This window comes from Protopterus annectens, chromosome 8.part1 (assembly GCF_019279795.1).
Source record: "Protopterus annectens isolate FY-2018-M chromosome 8.part1, PAN1.0, whole genome shotgun sequence".
NCBI lineage: Eukaryota > Metazoa > Chordata > Ceratodontiformes > Protopteridae > Protopterus > Protopterus annectens.
The window spans coordinates 274734987-274747800 of NC_056742.1; the positions used below are offsets into that span (position 1 = coordinate 274734987).

The window sequence follows — 12814 nt, forward strand, 5'->3', positions numbered from 1 at the left end:
GGGAGAAAGGATACTCTATACCTTGAATGTTCACAGACAACTTAGATACTATCTTGACAGAACAAAACTTTTTAGGAACTCTGATCAGTTTGTGAATATCTTGTAAAAATAAGCAAAAGGAAAAACCTGTGTTAAAACATACTACTTCTGCTGCTCTGGTGGCATACAGGAATAAAGACCTGACTATGATCCAGATGAGTTAGGTCTAATTAGCAGTTTGGGCATTTGATGGAGTTAGAGGGAGGATGAGAGGTTCCTATCCTGTGGAGAAGGAAGGATGTTGACATCCTCCAGTGGAGCCTTGGTATAGCTGGACTCAGGTAGGATGACATCTGGTTGGGGCGAGCTGGATAGACAGGACCAAGCCTACCCATTAAAGGCCCAGGGGCAATGTATGCCATAGATTCCTATGCCCCAACCAGTTACAGCATAGAGCTAGGCATGTAGGGTTGGAACCACAGGCCAAACAAAAAACAGACCTGCTGATGATGGTAACATTCCCGACCCTCACACAGATGGAGAATGGGCTTATTGAGTGGGGAGAAGAAATGGAATGTCAGTCAAGCAGTACTGGGTGAAGAAAGAAAGAACAAAAAAAAAAAAAAAAACAGACAATATCCAAGTCGTTGTCTCATGCAATTACCTTTTTATTCCACCAACCACAACAAAACAATTCTTGGCCTTGGCTTATTCATCTGTAGCACTTTGAAAGGGGATGGATTCTAGAAGTATTTTAGAATCAGCAAATTGCTCCTCTGAACATACCTTTACAAAGCTCCATAATGTAGATTTATTTATTTATTTGCAGTTGGTTAACCAGGATAGTCCATTGGGACTAGAAGAACCCATTTTCAATGGAGTCCTGGGGAGAAAAGCTCCAAAAAACAAACAGTAATTACAGACAAAATTACAAACAATATTACAATAGAAGTTTTCTTTTTGTTATATAAAGTACAAAAATACTAGTAAAAATTGCATTTAAACATATCTCTAAAAAAAATGACAGTGAATGTTTAGGTTATAGAAATTACAGATAAAATATCTCATTTAACAGAGACAATATCTGAGATAAAAAGTATTAACATTGTAAATCAAGAGTAGTTATTTGCACATGGATTGGAACCAGCTAAAACCATGTATGGAGTTGAAGAAGACTAAGATGAAAGATTAAGATGGGTGGGAGCAGTAGCAATCCCAATGAGAAATTAGGTATGAGTGAAGTGAGTTTTTAAAGGAAGAAAGGTTTGTAGTGGTACGGATGGATGGAGGTAGGGAGTTCCATTGGCGTGCGAGGGTGAAGGAAAGGAGATTTTTGCCTGAGGGATGGGTAAGTTTTATGCAGTTCTGCTAGGTTTTGATCATTAGATCTTATTAGTCATTCAGGGAGGTGCATTTTGAAGGTAGAGGATAGGGAGGGACAGAGGGAGGGGGAGAAGATGAGTTTGTGGGCATGAGTGAGTTGAATAAAGAGAGATAATTGGGCAGCGCTAACTAATTTATTTGACGAAGGGCTAGACAGTGATGGGTACAGGACTTTTGGCTTGTGGCAAACTTTGTAATTTTGTAATAGAAAGAGGAGAGTTTTGTCTTAAGAGAGGATTGAAGGTTTGTAAGAAGTGCAGCACCATAAAGAAGAGAAGGGATAATATATGTGGTTGAGAGAATAAACTTAGTAGAAGGAGTGAGGTAGGTAGATACTATGCAGCAAGAGCCATGGGCTTTGTTAACAATTTCTAAGAAGGAAGGAAGGGCAGTGGTGGTACTGTGGCCATGTCTAAATCCATGCTGTGTTGGAGTAAGTAAGTAAGTGATTGTCGGTAACGTAGGGAAGTAGTTGAAGATGGATACATTTTTCAAGGAGTTTAGAGATGGGAGATAGAATGGCAATAAGGCAGAAGTTTGTAACATCATTATTGTGACCCCCTTTGTGCAGAGGTATAATGAAGGCCTTTTTTCATAGATGGGGGACATGACCATCTTGGATAGAATGGTTGATTAGTGTGGTGCTAAGGGGGTGGGTGTAAGAGGGTGGGGGTGTGTTGATGAGGTGGGAGTGTAACTGGATAATAGGTGTTTGGAAGAGGTGGTAGTCTACTGGACAATGATGGAGGGTGTGGTCTGAAGAGTATAAGTGTGGAGGTGCTGGGGGTAGGTGGGAAATGGGGCAGGGTAGGGGAGTGGAGTGAGCTCATAGGGCAAATGGAGCAGGAAGAGATGAGAGAGGAAGTAGCCTATAGGAACAATCAGTGGAGCTGGAAAGTTAAGTAGTAAGTAAACAAGTCAGCACAGGTAAGGAAAAGCTGGGATACAATTGTATTTGGGGTAAATGTGGACTGCAACCAATCCAAAGAGTAAGCTAAGCTAAAAAGTGGAGCTAAACACTAAGTAGAGTGGGGAAAGCCTAACCTAAATGTAGAGAAAATGAGGGTATGGCTTGGAAAGGAAGGGTTTGCACTACCACCTAGTAGCAGACTTAGGTATTTACGTCTCTCTCTCTCTCTCTCTCTCTCAACAGGTTTACTGCTCATTCATCGATAAAGGAAGGAGAGGATCTATCAGTTTCAACTCCATACTTCAACACCATTCACCAAGTTGCCTTCAGTTCTCATCATCAGCCTGAAGGACAGATCAGGTCTGAGTGTCTCAAGTCTTTTTGCCAACAGAAACCCCATGATTCTTTGGGAGTTTTGGACAATTCCCCTCCAGAGCCTCTCAAAGAGCAGGCATATAGATTCCATACATAATCAGTAACACCTGACAATGAACTCAATGAAGGGGAAAGACTCCCCACAATACCATTCTGAGGACACCAGATTTGGTGAAATCTTACTGAGTTAATGAGACAAAGGTGTACTTGGCCACTGCCCCCTCCTTCATTGGATGAGGAGGTTTTCTTCAAGAAATTCATATCTGTCCCTTTTCTTCTGCATGATGGATCTGGTAGCTGACAGGGCATGGTAGGATCATAGACCAAGAAAACCACACAAAATTTTGAGACTGTGTAAGGACAGACCCCAGTAGTGCAAAGGTCCTCTGGTGGACTCCGTTATTGTGGCAGTCTAAGAAAAGTTCAGTGGTGCATCCTACTAACAAGGAATCCAGGACTATAGATTGCATGGGGAAGCATGACTATGCTTTGGGCACCTTTGTCCCTTGAGCACCAAACTACCTGTATGACTAGGTTCTAAAGAGACCTTGCAGAGCAGTTGTTAGACTTTTTGAGAAAACCTGCCACATCCAACAGTTGTAAGCAGACTGAGTCACAAATAGCTATTATGCTGATTGCCTCTAATTTCTCCATCAGGTTACTGCAAAAAGCTTTCAACAGAGTAGTTAAAGCGGTGGCCACAGGTATAGCAGTGACACACCATGCCAGTCTCTGTTTATGCGACTTCACAGATAGCTTTAAGGAATCTTTCATTAATGTCCCTTATGACAAGACTTCCCTTTTTGAACTAAAAGTTAAAGTTAAACTTTTGAAATGTGAACAGGTAAAAAACATGCTTTGTGCATTAAAACTGCATCTTGAAACCATTCAAAGTTCATTTTTTATGAACCAGAATGGTGGCAAAGCTCTCTGATTAAAAAGTCACAACATTCCTTCAATTCCTCCTCAGATGGGAAAACCATGTCAGAGGAGGTCCCTTAAACAGACAACACTTCTAAGGTAGAGGGGATCTACAAAATGAAGAATTGAGATGCCCCACCACTGGGAAGCAGACTCAGCATTCTTGAAGAACTGCTTGACTGCTCCTCTCTTGAGGAATTCGGGGGTGTGTGTTTGACTGTCTCTATCAGGACTCATGGATAATCATCACACAGGACAACTGGGTGAGGAGCATCACATTTAATCTACCTAATTCCTTTCTTAAGATTCCCAGATCTTCCCTCCTTGTTCCTTCCAGATATTCCATGCTGACACGAGAGGGTATTGAAAAAAGAGACTGCTCATTTACTTCAAAAAAGAGCAGTCCCAGAGGCTTCACCATTCTAGAGAGGGTCTACAGTCTGCTCCAGATCCTTTTTAGTTTCAAAGAAATCAGAGGACCTCAGGCCAATTTTAGAATTAAGCAGATTAATTAACTATACAAAAATGACAAAGTTCTGGATGGTCACGATGCAAATCATACTTCCATGTTTACAAGAAGGGGATTGGATGCACTAATGTTCAGGACACTAACCCCACATAAATATCACCAAATTGGACAGAAGATATCTTCACTTCCAGCTAGGAGCCAATCACTACTAATTTCAAGCACTGACATTTGATCTCACCAGAGAACCCCCACCCCCGGGTTCATATAGTGCATGTTGGCCATCGCAGCCAACCTGAAGTTGAAAGGGTTACGCATCTTCTCATACCTAGAAAACAGGCTATTGGCTGCTACAACACCAGAAATTATTTGCTTCATTAGTGTCTGTTCAAAGTCATATCTGGAACCATCACATTTATAGGACTGGTCAAACTGTAAGTTGGTGGTGTTGCCAGAGATGGCTAAAGACAGACACAAATGAGGTAAAATCTCTGGCAACACCACAAAGTCACAGCTAGAACCATCATAAACTATAATATTTATGAGATGCTATCAGGACACAAGATTAACAATAGTCAAACTTCCATAGGAGAAACACATAACACTAAGAGCCACTATCTCTAAACATTCACTCATATTCAGTTCCCTACCCACAGCATCTTTAATCATGAAAGTCTTGGGTTTAATGGCAGCCTTGATTCAACTGGTTCCCCAAACAAGGCTTCACATGAAGGTGTTACAGTAGACCTTGAAGAGGCAATGATACCAGTCAGTAGATGTGATGAATAAACCCATTTGGTTCTCCTCAGTGTGCAGATGTCATACTGATTGATAAATCCAGTCTTCCACACTTCCAACACAGCAACCATTCATTCTTCCCTTCTCAAGGGCTATAGTGATCATGGATGGGTCTATGTTAGTGTATTGAACATCTAGATTGTCAAAACCCATATGATCAATACCATGGGATTGACAATTCAGTCTGTCAATAAACATAAACACAAACAACACCTGCAATGTTTTTTCAGGGAGGCAAGCCCCCCCTGAACTTCCCCCACACCCCCTGCTAATTATTTGTACCAACTCTGAAATTGCACTACAGTGGGAAAAGGGCAAATTCACCAATCCCTACTGTACTGTGGTTTCAGTCAGAAAGGTTTAACAAACCAAATCGGATATTAGATAAACTAACATAGACCCACACAGATACTCCTCTCTAGTGTATGAGGCATTTTGAGGGGAGAACAGTCTAGGGAATATGGACCCAAAAAGAGGCTAATCTTCATATCAATACCCTGAACATGAACGCAATCTTCGTTGCAATGCAGGCTCTTCAGGACTTACTTCAACAGGGAGTGATCACTCTCCACACAGACAACGTGTCAGTTGTATGGAATATAAACAAGCAAGGAGGAACCTGGTCATACTCCCAATGCCAAGAAGCCATGAAGGTGTAGTAGTGGGTGATGTCTTCACAGCGCTTTCTGATGGCAATGCACATTTCAAAATGGACCAACTACCTAAAATGTGCATTACAACGCACATTTAAGAATGGACAGATACCTGGTGGACAGGCTCAGAAAATATATTCTGCTGCCTCCCAAGTACTTCCTCACCTATCAGTAGCATTGATGAATTTTTTTAGTTTTGAGGTAAACTTATGCAACCTTTTAGCATCTCCAGCCAAAACCGAATGCAGAAGCTTTTTGACAGAATCACTCCACAAGAACATTCAAAGTGGAATGTTCTAGTCTATCAGTGGCCTCCTGCACTTCTTTATGCTTTACTTCTATAACACTAATGACAAAGTCCCAGCAGAAAGCATTCCTGTGCAAGACAACAGCCATTTTCATAGCCCCCTTCTGACTGAGACAAATTTGTTTCTCAAAGCTAGGGTCTCACCTCAAGAAACAGCCTTGGCTTCTAGATCCCAGATCAAATCTTCTACCCTCCTGCCCATCCAACAAGCCTCATCCAGACTTTTTCATCATCAAACTGACTGCATGGTAACTCCAGTTCTACTAACAGCCATGGATCCATCCTTCCCTCCTAAGGTAATCCAGATTCCTTTTGCTTCACAGAAACCTCCAACTCATAAACTTTGAAGAGTAAATGTAAGTGATTTTCAATCTGAGTACTTGTACAGGGACTTGACCCCTTTTCTACTCCAGTTCCCTCAGTTTTACAATTTCTGACTACTCTCTTATATTCTGGCTCCAGTTATTCCAGCATCAAAGTCCAGTTAGCAGCAATTTCAAATTTCCACCATGGTTTCAGTTCTCTAACTCTAGTCATCCAAAAGGTAGGTAAAGCCTTCCTGAAATACACCTTGCTCCTGAGACCTCCTGTCAAAGACCCCATAGCTCCCTGGGATTTTGTAATGGAAGCTTTGCCTCATCCTCCCTTTGAACTTGCCTCCTCATCTGACAAAGTATCTCTCCTGGAAGATGTTGCACCTATAGTTATCACCTCAGCATGATGGGCTTCTGAACTGCACATTCCTTCTTCTAAACCTTCTTTTTTAGGCTTCCACAGGGATCAAATCTCCTTCAGAACCAAACTTCTTTCATGCTTAAGAGCACTTTAGAATTCCTACTGAACCAAACTATTTGCATTCTAGTCTTTTTTTACTAGTATTCCAGTAGAAGGGAATACTTCTTGTACTTGTTGGATGTTCACAGGCTTGCAGCACACTGAAACTACCAGGAAAGATAACCAACTTTTTATTTTCTGCTCGTCTTCCCAGTTGGGTCAGACGATCTCCAAAGTCACTTTGTTCAGATGGTTATCCAGCTGTATAACATATATATTATGTTGTTAACAAAACCCTTGTAATCTAAAACCAAGGCACATCCTACAAGGTCCGTTGCAACTTCTACAGCATTCAAGAACTCTATGATTGATAACACCTGAGCTGCTGTAAGATGGTCTATCATATATACTCTTGTAAAACATTACAAATTCAATGTGACCTGTAAGTTGAGGCCCTTCTCTGGGGGCTGTTATTCTAAGGGGCATCCTGTCATGATTCTACTCAAGACTTGGTAGCTGAGGATTATGACCAACAAGACAAAGTAGACATGGGTTAAGATCAGATATGGAAGTTAGGTACTTACCATAACACTAGATCTTCATTATTCCTAGTCCATCCACTTCAAAAACCTGTCCTACATACCCATTCAAATTCCCACACAATTTATATCGACAACATTTCATGCAGACCTCTCCTAACACCTGTCCCTTTGTTGCATATCTTCTTGTTACCGCATAGTTCCTTTTAAACTATAGGCTACAAACTCGATCTGAGAGTCAGAGGGGGAAGACAGCTGCATCATCGAAGTAGGGAAGGAGTTCAGGCTTCTGGAGAAGCTGAAGTTGCAGGTCAGATTCACTTGATGGCAAATTTACACAAGTTGAAGTGTACACACTAGGGATAACAAAGACCAGCATTATGGTAGGTACATAACAACTATACTCCATATACTTAAGCAGATCATAACTGTTCTTTCAGTCTATTAAAACTCAGACCCAGACAATTTGTCATGTACATATAATTATGCTGCCACCACATAATCAATACTTTCATTATGTATCTGTGTAATTCCACAGTGTTTAGCTCAACCATCTAAATATTACAGTACGTAACTCATAGCAGCAGGTGTTATTGCCAAAACAGCTGAGTTATCTCTAGACACCAACAGAAACAATGAGTACATCTCTTTCCAAAGTTGTCAGCAAATGCTATTAAAAAATTGACAGTAATATATTGACTTTTTTCACTGTACAATATCTATAAATATTTGCCAGCCAAAATATGTGAACATTCAAATAAAAAATGCCATTAAATACAAAAACTTTTGTTGTGACAGAGACAGGCAAAGTAGAAAGCTCTTTATTCACACACGATCATGGCAGACCAAGCAGAGTAACCTGTAATTCCCCAAGCAAAAGCAAAGCCACTACATTTATGATGAAAAGTACACTGTGTAAGCAGAGCTGTTATCAAGCATGGATGACTAACCAGTACAAAAACTAAAATATTTTTAAGGTTTACACTGATAAATGATCTTTCATTTTTATCATGTTCAACAGTAAGCTTCATTCTTGTATCCCTATGCAAATTATTAACAAAAAGTGCTATGCTCAGAGAGAATATGCAATGCTTGTTTCAATCACATGCTGCAGACTTCATCTTAAATAAAGAGGGATTCAACTCACTTCTGTACTTTTTCCCATGCAATTTTCAACATGTAAAGCTACAGATACAAGCATGCTATAAAACAGATTAAATAACAGCATGAAGAGACACACACAACCAAGGTGGACTACTTAGATCAATCAAAATCTAGTCCAAAAAAAGTTTACTAGATGTACAACTGGCAGTTTTTTTTTCCAGACAGTTCCAGTCCTCTTCATACCTTTCAAGCTCTTACAGCAAAAAAAATCTGGACGATGCCTAACATAATGGGGGTGGGCAAAGGAACAAAAATAGGGACACATTTTACAAAGTTGCTAGAATAACAGGATTTGTGCTAGCACACATTTCCTGAAGGATATGAAGTCTGAAACTCAAATACATGTCACTATCTAGTGACTTTAATCCTTAGATCATCCAAGTTATTTGACAAAAAAAATTGAGGAACAGACCAAAAATATGAGGCGAAAATCTGCACATTCTGTAAAAATCTCTGCAGTTGAGAGATATTTTCATCTGATATGCAATCAGCTCCAATGAGGAGAATCTGGCCGACTAAAGGGTTAATGTTTCCTCACTATTCCAGTCTGTTCCATTTAGAGACACTCACTTTTCTCTTGTGGCACAGATTTCACTGTTGCCCAAAAATATTTAAAATCTCACTGTGAAAAAACAAAATATCAGTTCTGTCTCCTAGCCATATCAGCATTCCTTACCTCATGGCAGGAGTTCTGAATATCTCAAGCACAGAGACAGATTTAGTTCAAATTCAGTGTACTTTTAAAAATAGATATACATATCTACAATCTACATGGTACTTTCATAATATACACACTTCTAAGGCATTTTTCACTACTGGAAGCAGTTAAATGTTTCAGAAAATAAAGGCAGTAGCATCTTTGTAATGTAACATCAAGCCTAGCTGAATCATTTCTAGTTCATTGTATTTACTTATCGATTGGTCAAATGTAGAAGTGGGACTGCTCAGCATTAAACTCGAGTTTTTGTAGTCCAGTTGTATTATTTTTTATAATCAGCCACGACCCTATAATCATCACTACAGGGAGGCATAAAATGCACAGGCATTTAAGAAATAATAATCCTTCTCAGGTAAAATGTACATGATAGCACTGCATCAAAATCAGGATTTATTTTTTTCTCTGGGGAATCTTCACAGAGACTTCCACAGTTTTAAATACATTACTGGAAGTATTTCCTTTGTCATATCACAGCACTCCAGTTTCAGACTGCAACATTTAAAATTTCCTGTACTAAGATTTAAGATGTTTCTGTACTAACCCCTCATGAATGCTCTGATGCATCACAGTATACCCCAACCATATCCATCTTCTTCCCCGGTGTTTAATCTTTTATTATACCATGACCCCCCCAAAACGTGCACGCTGATTGGCCAGCATGCCCGTTGTAAATCGAGTTATACTAAAGGAAAAAGGTCCGGACGCCCGGACTTTTTTCCATTAGTATAACTCGTTTTTTTAAAACACTGTCTCGCTATGTTAAATGGGTTTAACATAGCGAGACAGCTTTAAAATAAGCAACGGAGATCTCCGTTGCTTATTTTAAAGCTGTCTCGCTATGTTAAACCCATTTAACATAGCGAGACAGTGTTTTAAAAAAAGCAACAGAGAAAGCAAGATCTCCGTTGCTTTTTTTTAGTGTTTCGCTATGTTAAATGAGTTTAACATAGCGAGACAGTTCTCCGTTGCTTATTTTAAAACTGTCTCGCTATGTTAAACTCATTTAACATAGCGAAACACTAAAAAAAAGCAATGGAGATCTTGCTTTCTCCATTGCTTTTGCCCACAGCTCTGATGTACTGTGCAGGCGTGCAGTACATCAGAACTGCCGCGGATGCCAGACATCTGCGGAAGGGCAGCAAACAGGCATTATACTATGTCATTATTTAAGAAAAGTAATGGTTTCATTTCTTAAATAATGTCATGGTATAATAGCAATAACCCACTTCTGGGTGTGGGTAATGCTAAATTTACCCACGGTTGGCTTTGTTTGGTACCTCGGGCTTTGCCTCGACCAAACCACGCCAACCGTGGGTAAATTTAGCATTACCACACCCAGGCGTGGGTTATTGCTATATTCATACTGGCCTGTCTTAACCTTATATCTTGACATAAGTCATACTTTACAAACAATACTAGCTATGCTCAAAGCCTAGGTTTTGTTGTCATGATGTAACAAATTTGTATTTTCTTATGCATACTACATTTTGTTTACTTTATACTTTATTGATTATTGTAATTCGTGCCTTAAAATTTACTGTTACTCATGGAGCGTTTCTCCCCAGGCCTCCATTGAAAAAGGATCTGTGTTCAGTTGGACTTTCCCAGTAAACAAATGTTAAATAAATAAATAAAGATTTTTTTGTATGGGTTAAATGATAACCAATAAAGTGCAAACAATAGCTTAGTGAAGGATATCAGCTTTAACTATGCAATGCTAGACTATGACCATTCAATCAACTTTAAAAATGTTTAAATTAACAGCCTTACCTTGACTTTTTCCATTAGCTGACCTAAGCGTACATTGCCTTCTATTGCCTTGGTAAATACTCCCTGCTTCTCACATTCCAAGCTTTTGGCCTACAACAGAATGGATAAAGGATAGTTTAAGGGTTTGATACCAGGGTAATTAACAAAAGGAAGTCTAGAAACTACAACCATATCTGTTTGAAAACTGAAACCAGGAAAAGTGACACTGAGTAAAGGGTAATTTTCTTGTGTAATGTAAAAGGGAAAAAATGCAAGAAAAACAACACAAAGTGCATATCTGCAAAATTAATGCTAGGACAAAATCAAGAAGAAAAACAGATAGTCACAGTATATGAAATCATTTGAGTTAATAAAATAGTAGCAAGCTGCACCTGCTACATGAATACATATATGAATGTAGTTATTTGCTTTATATAGTACTTTGATAAAACCTACAAAGACAGTGAATCACTTTAGACATAACATGGAAGCTTTGATCTTGACATATTTCTTAGAAAGTATATAAGTGGAGATCACAACATGCTACCCTATATCCACAGAATGTAACTCATTCACAATTCATTACCTACTGGACGCATCAAGAGTTTTAATTACTATCCTAATGCTAAATTCTCAACTGCTGAACTAGAAAAATGAAATAAATAAATGTGTAGGTGAATGTAATTCAGCAAGATAGTTATGACCTCACAATAACCTTTGTATTTATTTGTTTGTTTTATTAGCCAAATGAAAGTGCTGGTCCAGTGATCCTGTTCAGCCACTAGCAGGGCATCAGTAACAAACACATTCACTGAGAATATTGCCTCATTATCCACTTAATCACAATCTCAGACACTCAGACTGACCCCTCATCCTCTCAGACTACCTCTCTGCATTTGTAAGTTTTACTTTAAACAAGAGACTTAGAACTTACTCTACACAGTCCACGAGATACAGATGACCTTTGTCACTGGTCCATATACTACTACAGGGACTTCCTCACAACCCTCCTTACAACTCATCTTCATTTTCTGCTCAATACAAAATATCATACTAAATATTTAGAATGTAGCTGTTGTTAATGTAATCTCAAAGCAATCTCTCAACCAAAACTTATCAATACAGGCCAAGTTCTATCCTCCCCACTCTAGGCAAACTGCTAGAAAAAAATGAAACATCCACTTACCATAACAATAGATCCATGTTGTCTTGTTTAGTTCAGTTCAACTGCTGGATTACGAGAACTGACCAGATCTGACCTTGGTGCTTTTTTAGAAACTTGGATAAAGGGCTCTGGCTCCTCCCCCTACCGATAATTCCCTCTAGTCCCCAGATTGCCTCAGATTGAGTTTGCTTACAGTTTGAAAACCCCTACAAGGAAAAAAAAAATTAACACAGACTTAGGCCAATCCCCTTTTTCTGACAAAAAGTGAACATGATGAAAAGTAACATCGAAGCAGGCTGTCCAAAAGACAAGGCCCCAGGTCAGGTCCAACCATTCAACTGGGACTATGAGAACAACAGTTTAGGAAGGGGGGATGGAAGGAGGGATGTTGAATCGGATGGAACAAGACAACACAGTTCAAGTGTTATGGTAAGTACACAACTTTCACACCATATGCTGTCTTTTGTATCAAATTAAATCACTGAGACAGGTTCCTAGGCTACCAAAAAAAAAAAAACCAGGGTGGTTTCAATGAAGTATAGTCCTGAGTATGGAGGAGTCACAATGCAACACAGAGGTATGGAGTGTAGACCAAGACGCTGCAGCACAAACTCAAAAAGGCAGTAGAGCTTGCCACTGCTCTAATAGAATGAGCTACTGCTTTCCAGGTAAGGTCAGCCCCATTTCTTTTTTTTTTTTTTTTTTTATATATAAAGACAATAAAGTCAGACAACAACCTGGACAGCATTACTTTAGAAACTCTCTGACCCAATTTAGCTTTTGAGAAGGCAAGGCATAGCTGATCAGGCTTTCATATGCCCATTGTCCTGTGTAAGTAAAATGTGGGTTGATGATGAAGATCCAACAAATGTAAAGTATATTCCCCTTTGTTCAAGAACTTTGAGGAAAAACA

At 39.4% G+C, this 12814-nt stretch overlaps 1 protein-coding gene across 3 annotated transcripts in view; it reads right to left on the reverse strand.

Moving 5' to 3' along the window:
* The window catches only part of CEP89 (centrosomal protein 89), a 1387439-nt gene that overhangs the window by 77164 nt on the left and 1297461 nt on the right, over positions 1-12814 (reverse strand). For all 3 annotated transcript variants that reach the window (XM_044081875.1, XM_044081874.1, XM_044081873.1), the window contains one exon: positions 10758-10847. In XM_044081875.1, the coding sequence (XP_043937810.1) occupies positions 10758-10847 (90 nt within the window). The remainder of the gene's footprint in view (positions 1-10757; positions 10848-12814) is intronic.